A 14194-nucleotide genomic window follows, 5' to 3' on the forward strand; every position below is an offset into this window, starting at 1 on the left:
GAAATGTCTGTCCTTATTATGCAAACTTATGTCCAAGTCTGGTGTAATTCACACTTGGTCCTCCAGAAAGTAAAAATAATGTCATGTCTGATAATTTTTCTAAAGGTAAAAAGTTGAACGTGATAAATCTCCATGATAGTACTTTCTGGCAGACTCCAAGGCTTGCTTGATGTCGAATCATCCTGCAAAGCCAAGATCTTCCAAACCATGCTCCTCAAAGTCCTGCAGGTTCCTGGGAAAACCCTCAGGGTGCAGGAGGATGGGGGGAGGTAGGGCTGGGAGTGGTGGCAAAAATAGAGCCAAGGCCCAGGCTGACAGCTGGCAGAAGTAAGTGCAGAAATGTTCCACCTCTCTAGGCTCTGCTTTTATCTTTTGCTTTGGCCTCCACTTAAGACTTCATTTGAAAAAAGGAGTCTGGGACTCTAAAGCCCCAACTTTTTCCCTTGAGCTAGCACTTACACTGTCTCTTGGGCATCCTCAGCAGGACTGAGACCCAGCTGCCCGCAGCCGTAACCTGCTCCTTAACAGGTTAACCTGTTACCTTAACAGTTAAGTGGCTTCTCCTCTGCAATTTGATGTTGCATCTCTAACTGTGCTTCCTGGGGCACCTCCCCACACACACTATTTGCCTTCCAATCTTTGTTTCAGAGTCTGTTTCTGGAGAAACCAAAAATCTAGTGCACAATCTAATTCTTTAAAATAAATCTATCAGTTTTTTAAGGTTCTGATCTTCTAAAGTTCATTTTGTTGCTCTCCAAATAACATATTAAAAATATAAGAATTAAAACATACACTAAAGTTTGATGTCCATACAAGACTTTATAGCCATAGATTAGTAGGCTATGGATGGAGATGTCTAAACTACATTCTTTTCTTCTATTTTTTTGGTCACTATCTGACCCAAATAAAGAGTATTAAAATACAAAATAATATAAAAGCATGAATAATAAATATGGAAATGAATACCAAATTTCCCTTTTCAGTCTATCATTCATTCCATTTTGAGCAGAGCCCTCCACATCATTTCTATTCCAAATAGACATAGCATCATATATTTAACCAATGATTTAGTCAAACTCCTACTCATCCTTCCAGACCCTACGCCTAGGGCTCACTACCCTCAAGTAGCATTTTCTGAAGTACCCTATCGGGTCTCTGTTCCACAGCACCTTGTTGCTATCTCTACCCATTGCTAATCATGTTTATAGCATTTGCCTGCCTTTCTCACTGGACTGTGGGACTCTCTAAGCAGAAGGCCCAAGGCATATTCAACCATGAGTAGTGGTTGTTTGGTAAACATTGAATGAAAAATAAAAAAAGAGGAAGACAGCCTGAGTTTCTGATACAGGTAACAAGGAGGATGGCAGGCTAGCATTATACACATCTTTTAAATACAGGATGCTTGGGGCTGGTGCACTGGGATGACCCAGAAGGATGGTACGGAGAGGGAGGTGGGAGGGGGTTTCAGAATGGGGAACATGTGTATACCTGTGGCAGATTCAAGTTGATGTACGGCAAAACCAATACAATATTGTAAAGTAATTAACCTCCAATTAAATAAATTTATATTTTTAAAAAATCCCAAAAAGACACTGTTACAGAACTGAACTCTACCCTTCTTGCTTTGACTCCAGACTAAGAGCTCCTCTTCTGCCTACCGTTGCCCCTTCAGCATGCCATCTCCTCTCACACCCTGAGACTTAGCTCTGGACTTTCCTGTTTTCCTGCCTTTAACATACCTTACTTGGTGAGGGGCTATGGACACAGAGATGATGAAGATATGACCTCTGCCTGATGAAGACAGAGAGATGCATGAGGGGGCTCATGGCAGACCCACTGAGCACACAGGGCCCCACAGCAGCTTGAGACCAATTCATGAAAAACTTCTATCCAGTGCTACCTGACCCTCTGCTCAGGATCTGTCACTGTTTCCTCTGTGCTCCAACCACCTTGTGTGGGCGCTGACATGTAACACTCACTCCATGACGCTCTGCTCTGTGTGTTGTTTCCTTGACTGAATTTTAAGGCAGTATTTCTACCACATACACCACTATATTTGCTGAATTACTCACATCATTAATGACTAACCTAGAGATACTGGATATTATATTTGATTCTTAACTTACAAAGAGAGATTTTTGCTATGAGGAGTTCAGTTTATAACTTTAAAGGATGCTGATTAGGTACCGAGAAACATTCAACTGAGATGATAAATGGCCCAATTCCAAGAGCACAGAGGATAGTAACACTGACTCTATGAATGGTGGTGTGAAATAACATCACATCTTAAAATAGCTCAAATGCTAGCACTTTAGATACTGAACACACACACAGAAGTCGCTCAGTCATGTCCGACTCTTTGCGACCCCACGGATTGTAGCCCATCAGGCTCCTCAGTCCATGGGATTTTCCAGGCATGAATACTGGCGTGGGTTGCCATTTCCTTCTCCAGATACTGAACAGGTACCCATAAATTCACATCCCTTTAAACTCTACCATTTTCACCAGCTATTAAGAATCTAAGCCTAAGAGCTTTTACCACAAGAAGAAAAAATTTTTCTTCCTTTATATTGTATCTATATGAGATGATGGATATTAGTTGAACTTATTGTGATAATCATTTAACAATATATGTAAATCAAACAAAAAAAAATTACTTTCTTTCCTTTTGTTGTTTAGTCACTCAGTTGTGTCCAACTCTGCAACTCCATGGACTGCAGCCCATCAGGCTCCTCTGTCTGTGGAGTTTTCCCAGTAAGACCACTGGGGTGAGTCCTACTCCAGGGGATCTTCTCAACCCAAGGATCGAACCCATATCTCCTGCATTGCCGGCAGATTCTTTACCGCTGAGCCACGGGGGGAAGCCCTTTAGGACTTGGTTAAACTATCACTTAACTGAACAGTGATGTACAACACCTGAAGTATCAACTAAAAAAATACACCTTTTCCCGAGGTTCCCTTAGCAAGCCTTAGGAAGGCCAACTGTCATCTGAACACAGACCTCTGCATCCTTCCCACTGGCCAGCCTAACGGAAGTGCACTTGGAGAACTCAGCATCATTTTCAAAGGTTGGCGGCTTCTGGGAATTCTTCCCTGGATCTGAGCAGCCTGCCACCTAGATTACTACCAGACTTGTAAGGCCTAGTCCCTCCTGTGCTCCCCCTGCCCTGCCTTTCACTGAGCCTTTCGGGGTCTCAGGTTTCCTTTCTTCAGGCATTAGAGTCCTGAGAGAAAGAGTGCTTTGTCTCTGTTAGAACTTGGAACTCACTTCCATCCCAGGTTTGATGCCAGGGATTTACACGGTGCCTTTCAGGAGAATGTCATGTAAAGGGGTCATCAGCAGTGGAGGCCTTTACTCCAAGCATCCAGGGAGCTGATAACCTTAATGAGAGATTCAGAACTCTAAGAACTAGGCTGGGTTCAAGTCTACTTTGGAGTGACAGCGTTCTTAAACAAGCTTCCCCTTCATTCATTCAGGGTCTCTCTCTCTCTCTCTCTGGTGAAACTTCCTCACCTGCAGTGACCACTGAACTGAACTAGGGCATGGCTAAGCTGATCATCACAATGACTGTCATGGCAGTGATCCAAAAAAAGAAGTTTAGAAGCCATAAAACTAACTGACTTTATTTTGTTTAACTATTCTACCATAAACAGAAGTCAATCTCCTTTGAATGGTGATAAAAGTGGTGATTGCCAGTTACAAAATTATTGGACAAGGCCCAATGTGACATTTGTTTCAGCGCTAGAGATATGAGAGAGTCTACTGTGAAGGTTACTATTGTAAGTCTATATAGAAATTACTTAAACCGCTTTGAAGTATCTCTGAAGGACTCATAAAAACCACTATTTACTTCTCAATGATTACACACTGATTAGAGACCATTTCTGTTATGTATTTATTAAATATAGATGTGAACTTGAGAACAGCTGCTAGCTAAAGGCATATATATATTTATACTCATGTTCACAAATGATAAGATTGCATTATCTTCCAGCTATTTCATATGTAATCCTCAGTGTTCTCTTTTTCCCTTTAATCTCCTGTTCATCCTGGTCTTTTTATTCTGTGAAATTTTACTGTCTTAATTTTCAGACTATCTTATATGCAAATGATATTCATTATTTGGATCCAAAACACCACGTACTCTCATAAAGTTACTACACTGTTACTCCCATGTTCAAAAATATTTCTGTGTAAGTTAATAGCTTCTAAATTTGGTCTGGTCTTTGGATTTAACTATGTGGGAGGCCTGCTGATCCAATTTAGGGAGTATGTTAAGAAAATATTTCCATAGCAATACTGGCTTCACTTCTAAAGTACCATCACAAAAAATACAAACATAAAGGAAAATTTAAAAGGAAAAGGTCAAAGAGATCATTATTCAAAGAAAAAGGATATTCAAATTTAGGGATTTCAGAATCATCTGTTACTATAATTCCTTAAGTGCTAAGACCCTTGAATCTGTCTCCAGATCTATGGCTATTTATCTTTCAACGGATTGTTTCTTGTAGGGACTGTTGTTCTCCTTAGGTCGTTTACTCATGTCTGGAGCCAACAAATCCATTGTTTCTACAAGCTAAACATTAGCAGATGGAAACGATGCAGAACCTCAATTCCTGGTTACATTTATTTACATACTGAAAACGAACTGTCCAGCAGTTCAGGGGAGACTTCATCGAGCATCACCATCAGAGCAGATTAAACCATGTCAGGTTGGAACTAGATGGGACTGCAGAGGTTAATTCCTAAACCACTTAGAATTAGTATCCAGCTTATCTCTCTGGTATAGCAGTGGTATATGAGTATAGTCCCCGAGACACCTAATTGTTACAGTCTTGGGACAAACATGTAGTATATTTGTACCCTCTTTTATTTAATGAATAAGTACTTGGATTTTTATAGTATCTGGGTTTCTGAAGCATAAATGACTTGCTTAATTCAGGGTGCCCAAAGTTCTAGAAAGATGACTAGAATCTACAGGTCCTCGATAATGCTCCTATACCCAAAACAAATCATCTGCAAAACTTTGAAGAAAAATATATGAGTATTATTTGGAAGTGTTACCAGATGCGGCTGCAAGAAAAAAACAAGAACAACAATCCTTTAGACAACTGTGTGCCGAACTTTCTGCAGCTGTTTCTTTTCCTAGAAGGTGAACAGCCCTCCTTCCCACTTCAGCATGTTGCAGAGAGTCTCGCCTTTGCCTAATAATATGCTATAAACTATAGGAAAATACTCCATTCCAAGGACTCTATAAATAGCATATAATTTACTTCTCAGATAATCCAATGTGGTATTTATTATTCAACCTTTCAAAGATAAGGAAACCTTGGCTCAGGGTCACAAAGACAGCTAATGGCCACGCTGGGCCCCAACTCACAGGACTCCCCACCGCCCCTCCATGCTGCTGCCTCCCACCCTGGCTCCCAGCCGTCCCCACATCCCACCAGGCTGGCTGAGCCTCATCTGAGCTGGCCAGGCTACCAGCATCTGTCTCACCTGGCAGAGCCTCACTACAGCCACTGCAGTCTGCCACATTTATTTACCAAATATTTGTTAAGGGCTCACACTGTGCCAAGGACAGTGCGAGGTACCGGGGGCACAAAGATGAATAAGACACAACCATGGACATGAACTTCAGACAGAGGGGAGAGGAGAGGAAGGAAGGGAGAATAATGGTATAAACAATTCATGGGGATCAGAAGCATGGGTGGACTGTCACCCAGCAGAGGTTTATCTGGGGACCAACGGTGGGTGTGGTGGACAGAAGAACAACATGGCTCCCTCAAGATGTCTGAATTCTAATCCCTGGAACCTAAAAGGTAAAAAGAGACTCTGCAGAGGTGATTAAGTGAAGGACCTTGAGAGGAAGGGACTACCCTGGCTTATCTGAGTGGGCCTGAGGTAGTAACAAGTGTCTTTGTAGGTAAAAAAGGGAGGCAGGAAAAGTCAGAGTCAGGAGAAGGAAGTATGAGAATGGAACAGGTGTGAGCAAGCAACACGGGCAGCCTCTAGATACTGGAAGGGGAGAGGAAACAGATTTGCCCCAGAGAGGAGTGCAGCCCAAGCTGATACCTTGATTTTAGCCAAATGAGACCCACTTGGGACTTTTTGACCTCTCAGATAAGAATCTGATTATAAGTACACTGAACATCACGACCATTTACACAAAAACCTGTCTACATTGCTGTAAAACCTGAAAAGATTTAGGCACTTAATAAACACTGAATTGGGGTAAGGACCAATGCATATAAAGACTGTTTTTATCTTGCTGGAGCCACATGAGCCTCAAAAATAGACTCCATCACCTGCAGTAAAGAAATGACCAGGTATAACTCAAGAAAAACACAGTGTGTGTGTACACATGACAGAGACCAAAGGAAGCTGTCTGAGTACAACTGGGACATCAACTAAACCGTCACTCTGCCTTCTCACGCTGATTATGACTTCTGAGTCCCTCACGGGTTCTTTCTGCTGCACTATACACATACGCCTGTTTTATGACTCTGCCCTCAAGCCTTCTGTAATCTCTCCCTACACTCTGCCCCATCCACAAAGCTAGCATCCATTCCTCTCACTCCCTCGCACGTGTTCCCCCATGGCTATCTCATTGCCCTCTCTCTACAGCACTGATCTACCAGATCCTTTTGACTGCCCACTTACTCGTCTTCCTGGATACCCTGCTTGTGAAACAAATTCCACACGTCTAAGAATGGCACTGAAGATACAAAAGGGACACAGACATGAACTTTTCTAGAGGAACTCATAGATGACTGGGAAAGACACAAAAACAAGGAAACAGAGTACAATATATCACATACACACAGTGAAGCTGAAGAAAGACCAGTGGTACCAAACATTGAGTGGAGCATCCCAGTTGATGGGACAAAAGTCAGGGCAGCCAGCTCAGAGGAAGCAACTCCTGAAAGGAGGCATCTAAGCCTGAAAGCCCAGCTATCCATGACACCTGATATCTAACAGGTTGTCGCGCCTGATGGATTTCTCTAGACTGGCTCTAGTGTCGGTCCTCTCCTTGCCACACCTGATGCATCACCCTAACTCCGACTCCCACGGTCTCTCACCAGCACTACAGTAACACATTCCTAACACTTGTCTCGTCTCCCTGGGTCCATCCTCTCTCTGCTCACTGCACTGCACTTGCGCACTGTTCGATCCTCCTAAAAGTACAGTCCTGATTATAGAACTTCTCTGCTCACAAACTCTCAACTGCAACCTGCTCCTTACTGGATTAAGTGCAGACTCCCCAACCCAGCATCAACACCCTGCTCCTCCACAAGTGCCCTATTGTGCCCAGAGTCCGGCACACCTCATGTTTTTAGGTTTAGTCAAACTCAACTATGTGCCCTGAGGCATGTTTGGACCCTTCTGTTAAAAGTCTCAGTATTTGAAACACATGAAGAAGTAAGGTTTTCCAATTCAGCTAGAAAACCCTCCAAAGAACTTTGGCTCTCTAAACTCAGATGAAAGGCTGAATCAACATTTTGAATTTTTCACTTGAATTTCAAAGCATCTGGCAAAATCAAACTGAACTCTCACAATATCACTACTCCCACCAGTTTTTTTTTTTCCTTGCCATTACAGTTTGGACTTATTTTACTCAGCTAATATTTAAGTACCTTTTGAAATTTACCTGGAAAAATACTTTGAATTACTGAGGTTTTCAAAAAATTATTATTACTACATTTACACAGGTAAAGGGAAATTACCAAAAGAAAACTTTACTGTAGACCTTGTATGTGTGTGTGGGGGGGGGGGGGGGGGGGATGGTGGTGGTGGTGTATCCTTGGATGTTGGGATGAATACCTAATTGCATTCAGAATATCTAAATAAAGAAGACATTTTAGTGGATGATGACTAAACAGAAGACTGCTGTTTTATATTTTCATGCTCCATTAATAACAGCTCTATTTCATAGTTTATGAATAATCTGCAATGGGAAGGGGCCTTTTTGCTTACCTACTGTGTGGTAAAAGAAAAGCATGTTTGAAATACTTAAAAGAGCACCATTTATGCCGAGAAATCCAGAAGACATACCTGTGGCTTCTCTATTCCCGAAAGAATGTCTTGCACCCTCTTTACTTCCAGCTCATACTCTGCATGGCAAAAAGAGGGAGAAAAAGAGAAATCAGTTAACACCATTAGAAGTCAGCAAGGTTGTCAACTTCCTTTCCCAAGGCCTTTAACAAGGGTTATCATTAAGTCAGTTGCCTGTTACCATGAACTTCCGGTACCACAAGTATGATGATAAAAACCAGGACTGGGGATGTCTTTGGGGGTACGGATTTCACTGTGATTGTGCTAACTCGACACTACTATTGGTTTACATATTCACAGAGCTGACTAGATTAACGTGGAATTCCACCTAATAATTCAACAGGCAACAGGGAATAGAGAACCCTGAGGAGGAGACGGGGGAGACCCGTGCAGCCAGAAGCTGAGAGCAATAAGCAGATGAGGTTGAAGATAGGGGCCAGTTCATGTAGGGCTGTGAGTTCAGATTTTTTAACTCAATTTTTATTCTAAGTTCAATAAGAAACCACTGGCGTGTTTTAGTGGAGGGACTGACACAATATTATTTTGAGTTTGAAAATATCTGCTTGTCTGCATGAATAATGGATATATGGAAGCTAAGAGTGGGAGCAGAAAGACCAGTCAGCACACTGCTGAACTGGTCCAGGTGAAGGGTGGAACTGGCCCGAGCTGGGGGAGGTAGTAAAGATGCTAAAAACAGGTATGGTTCTAGAGGTACAGGTGCTAAAGGAAAGGGCATGATAGGCAAGGATGAGGGAATGTGAAGAATCAAAGAGAATCCCTAGTTTGGGGCTGGATCAACTGAAAGGATAGTATTTTTAAATAGATGGGGAGACGGGCAAGTTTTGGGGTGGAGCAAGAATTGCTTTTGAAATGAAAGGGGAGAATTGCTTGGAGGAGCGAGGATGGGGTAGGAAGGATATGTATAAATAGGATAAATGACAGAATTTAAACTTAAGAACCTGTTTTGCTAAAGGAAACATCTGACTTTCACAACCTGCTTGATGGAACCTAATTTTGAATCTACAGATTAACTTAACTGTTCAACTAGTTTATGAGCTATATACCTAGGGATACATGATTACCAAGACATGTCCTTGACCCGGAGATATTTCAAGTCTAGCGAGGGGTGGGGTTGGGGGTGGGGAGTGGAAGCAAATAGGTGATTACAGAGTGACAGGTGCCATGGTAAAGGCTCTCCAAGTGAGAGAAGTTCTAGAAGTTTCCTACAAACCAACATCCAGTTGAATACTATGGGCAAGCAGACATTTGGAGGAGGAGGAGGAATGGACTAGGGGTGAGAACAGGTTAGTAAGCCCAGCTCTTCACAGACTGCATTCACGATGTTCAGGTCTAATTTCAAAGAATCCCATCTCAACCCCTATCCACTTGCCCCAGGTTTCCTCCAGTCATTCTCCTATCCTACTGATTCTCCTGTCCAGCAGTCATCAAAATCAGACATTAATTCTCCTGTTTAATTGTCCCCTCATTTATTACTTCTTTTCTGCTAAAATAAAAGCTTGAAGAAGGAAGTTAAACTACAGATCTGGAGCAGATACATTTTTTCTGTCAATAATTTGAAAAAGTCAAAGTGTTAGTCATTCAGTTGTGTCCGACTCTTTGCGACCCCACGAACTGTAGCCTGCAAGGCTCCTCTGTCCATGGAATTCTCCAGGCGAGAATACTGGAGTGGGTAGCCGTTCCCTTCTCCAGAGGATCTTCCCCACCCCAGGATCGAACCTGTGTCTCTTGTGTCTCCTGCTTTGGCAGGCGGATTCTTTACCACTGTGCCACCTGGGAAAGCCCATACATTTCTGTTGATAACCAGACAGTTAAATATTTTAAACCTTGTGGGTCACACAAAGACCTCTGGCACACATTCTTTTTTTCTAGCACTTAAAAATGCCACCCCTAGTTTCACGTGTGGGGGACACGAGAAGAGGCCACAGCGTATACTTCAGCTCCAGGCCCCATTGCAGGACACGCTCACAATGCAGCGCAGAGTGCCTCGCATAGATCCTGCAGGGTCAGAGCCCAATGCATACTTGTTGACTCAGTAAATAAACCAAGCCTACATAAAAAATAACAAGAACTTCTAGTTGGCTCCACCTTAAAGGAATCAGTTCCTTTTTTTCCCCCATTGCATTCTGCTTGGCATAACATGTTTACCTTTATTTTGGTGAGAAAAATAAATGGGTTGGTGGCAATATAATATTTTTTAAAGTTGTAACTAAAAGAAAATTCACCTTCAAAAGACTGAATGTCCTAAGCTCATTTATAATCATGTATTCGAGTTAAGATATAGACAATGGACTATACCCATAAGTCAAAACATATCCTCACGTTTTCTGGGAACTCCTACTGAGTCACCTGTAAATACTGTGTATCTCAGAAGTTAATTGTCAGTAAAAAACACATGAGCACAGTTGCAATAAAGGAACTGGTTCAGTTGTTAAAGACAAAACTTTCTGAATCACTGGTTATTCCAGAGTTTGAAGGACCCTATGATTTCAAACACTCAACAGAGATACAATTCAAACACTAGATACGTTCAAACAGCTAGCTGTTCTGACAGACATTTAAAATGTCTCAGGATAAGAAGCCAAACCTTATTTTTGAGGTAATAAAGCAGGGGTCCCCAGCCACCACCAACCTTCCCCGCCCCATGACCTGTTAGCAACCAGACCGCACAGCAGGAAGTGAAGGTGGGCGGGTACATCTCAGATCCCCATCACTCCCATTACTGCCTGAACCACCCTCCACACCCCATCTGTGGAAAAATTAGCTTCCACAAAACCAGTCCCTGGTGCCAAAAAGGTTGGGGACCGCTTAATAAAGTTTTAGATGAGAAGAGAGATGATCACCTATCCAACAAAGAAAGGATTGAAGAGCTCTGCAAAGGAAGAATCCTCTGGACTATGACTAGACATAGGGCATGAAAGAGTGTTTAAAAAAAAAAAAAAAAATTTGAAGACCTCCTACCCCCAGCCAGCTTTCAAACACACACAGGTGAGAGAAAAAGGAAAAATGGGAAAGGAGGTTGAGTTAGAAGGAGGTGTGGGGTGGGCGGGGTGGGGAGAAAGATCTGCTTAAGACTGGGAAAAAAAAAAAAAAAAATGGGTTTCAGGTAAGAGCCAGACATACAAATGAAAGGCTGACTGAGAGAAAAACAACTAAACTTCCAGAGAGAGGTCAGGACTTCTCATGTCTGCCTTATAATAAGGAAAGCTGGTATTTCCTGAGCATGTAGACATGTGCTGGTCGGGCACCGTCGCCGTGCTGATCTTTACAACCTCCTTGGCAAGATGGACCTTCTCCACTCCGTATTACAGGAGGAGGCAGGACTGCAGTCTTTCCTGCACATCATAGTTTTCGCCTTCAGTTTGGAGCACAATACCTGCACCGTGTCTTTGTCGACTGAGGAGTGAGGCTGAGGGACAAACGAGGAGGATTCATTTCCCCAGGAGGACAAGTGAAGTCACGTAACGTGTCCCAGAGCAAGCTGGAGCCTCTGGCTGCATCACCAGGAATGAGGAGTCCTGAGGGAGAGGGTGTGGAGAGGGGAGAGGAGGGGGCTGGGACTGCCGGGTGAGTGCGCTGATGTGGATGGGAGAATAGAGCTGGCAGCAGAGACACCCCCACAAGTCCCATGAGAGTGTTTGTGTTTTGGAATTTCTTTCTTAAACTCTGAAAAAGCTGTCGAATGATTAGAGCAAAGGCCTTTGGGGGACAAGCCATGTGAGGAAAGGAAGAATAAGAAAAAGTAGGTCATGGATGGAGCCAAATAAACAAAGGATTCTGCTGCTGCTAAGTCGCTTCAGTTCTGTCCGACTCTGTGCAACCCCACAGACAGCAGCCCATCAGGCTCCCCCATCCCTGGGATTCTTCAGGCAAGAACACTGGAGTGGGTTGTCATTTCCTTCTCCAATGCATGAAAGTGAAAAGTGAAAGTGAAGTCGCTCAGTTGTGTCTGACTCTTTGTGACCCCATGGACTGCAGCCTACCAGGCTCCTCTGTCCATGGGACTTTCCAGGCAAGAGTACTGGAGTGGGGTGCCATTGCCTTCTCAAAGATCAAAAATACAAAGGGCAGGGTGTGAGGAGGAAAGGTAGTGACAGGACGATCATTACCCTATTATATCAGGAGAAATGTGGTATCAAAGCTAGACTGGATGCCTTCTTTCTTTCAAGATTCTGAATTGTGAAAAAGGAAAAAGGAAGAAAATGCATTCATGCTACATTTATTTCATGCTTTTCCATTTGTGTTGCCACAGACTAAGAGAAAAAAGTAAATGCCAGGCACACAATCTGCACAAACAAGAGTGAAAATGAAATTTGTTTAAATGAGCTAAAGTGACAGTTACTTACCACATATAAAATAAACTCTAGTGTGAAAGCTAACTTTCTGGCATATAAATCCCCAAATCCAGGATTCTACCACCTAAATAACTCAATTAACTCAGACCTCTTCCTAAGCAAGATTTAACAGTGCCTGGGAGTAGTCTATGCATTATTACCCTTCCCATTGAACAGCCTAGGAGACCAGCTGTACAGAGTCCGTTTTAGAGCTGGATCTTGCTTCTGCTTGCTTACATGATGTCTTTTTCTCTACCTCTGTCGCTCACTCTCACATACAACATGAGTGTGAGAGAAAGGAGAAAAAAAAATAAGTAATCCCCTCACAAAAATTAACAAAACAAGGAAGAACAGTTCTGGTGATTTTGCCATTAGGATACCTTTCATACCAAGTTTAAAGAGGAAACTATGTCTTGTTTGTTTACGTCCTCCCAGGACCCCCAAGAATTTGGTGTGTGTCAATGTGAACAAGAGATTGTCTGGAAGAGGCAGACGGGTAAGGCTGTGGGAAGAAAGGGGCTCTTTCTCCATTATCAGGGCTGCCTTCTGCCCTCTGGTTTTGCAACAAGTAAATTTATCCAGAGGCAAATCTTATAAGCCAACTTTGTGTTTGTGTCTCCCCATACTGAAGCTGCCATAAGGCAAGAAAACAGATTAAAACCACCTGCTTCAATTTTGATTGTGACCATGGCTGAAGTGGGCAGACACAATAACTCACCTTTTATATCATCACCTTAATATTTAAAAGTCTTTTCCCTGCAGTAAAGGCTGTGATCAGTAAAAAAGATTACGGGGCATTCTCAGCTTGCCAAAGGACTGGGGGGCAGTGGCACTGGGTGGGTGTGGGTGTGAGTGTGGGTGTGTTAGTCACTTCAGTCGAGTCTGACTCTTTGCAACTCCATGGACTGTAGCCTGCCAGGCTCCTCTATCCATGGAATTCTCAAGGCAGGAATACTGGAGTGGGTTGCCATGTCCTGCTCCAGGGGATCTTCCCAACCTAGGGACTGAACCCAGGTCTCCTGCATTGCAGGTGGATTCTTTACCATTTGAGCCACCAGGGAAGCCTCAACAGAGAGGGTGGGGAGCATTTCATTTTGTAGATATGGACACTTTGGGGGTAGGGAATCTCTTAAAAAGGAGAAAACTACCCTATTTGGAAAGGCCAAAAAAAGGGAAGGAGAACTTCAACTAAGCAACTTATACCCTTCTTCCCTCCTAAACGCACATCTCCACCCAAGAAAATAAAGCATTTTTAGCAAAGGGAAGCTTAAAATAAAAATACACCAGCAAAGCAAATACATTTTTCTGAAAAAGGACACAAACAAAACAAAAAACAACCCCACACACAGAGGGAATATGTGTCATGTGAAATTTAAACTTTCCACAAATAATGGTTTTCATGTTTGTTCCAAAAAGAACTGTAAGTTCAGACTGTTTGTATAACTGTAAGACCTAAATTAATTAAAATATCCCACTTTATAAACACAATTTTTTTCTTTGGCTTGTTTCACATTTTCTTCCCTTCTTAGAAAAGGAATAGAGCTAGACACTTAGCTGCTAGCTATAGAATGTATTTATGGTTGTAACAGCAGCCCCTTCATTCCAAAGAAATGACATCAGCGTTATTTCTCTGTAACCCTTCTGTCTAGTTCTCATCCACAGGGCTCATTTACAGATATGCCCAGCATAACATAATATGCTCTCTCAGATTTGCCAAGGAGCTGACTTAGCTACTCTCTTTAACAATTATATATAATAAACTAAGGGCATGGAAAATATGCAACTT

The 14194-nt window shown here is 42.6% G+C and overlaps 1 protein-coding gene across 19 annotated transcripts in view; it reads right to left on the bottom strand.

The window, feature by feature from the left end:
* Positions 1 to 14194, bottom strand: part of FNDC3B (fibronectin type III domain containing 3B) — a 353909-nt gene that overhangs the window by 98269 nt on the left and 241446 nt on the right. For all 19 annotated transcript variants that reach the window (XM_025284112.3, XM_025284392.3, XM_006068123.4 and 16 more), the window contains one exon: positions 8057 to 8115. In XM_025284112.3, the coding sequence (XP_025139897.1) occupies positions 8057 to 8115 (59 nt within the window). The remainder of the gene's footprint in view (positions 1 to 8056; positions 8116 to 14194) is intronic.

Source organism: Bubalus bubalis, chromosome 1, assembly GCF_019923935.1.
Source record: "Bubalus bubalis isolate 160015118507 breed Murrah chromosome 1, NDDB_SH_1, whole genome shotgun sequence".
NCBI classification, from domain to species: domain Eukaryota; kingdom Metazoa; phylum Chordata; class Mammalia; order Artiodactyla; family Bovidae; genus Bubalus; species Bubalus bubalis.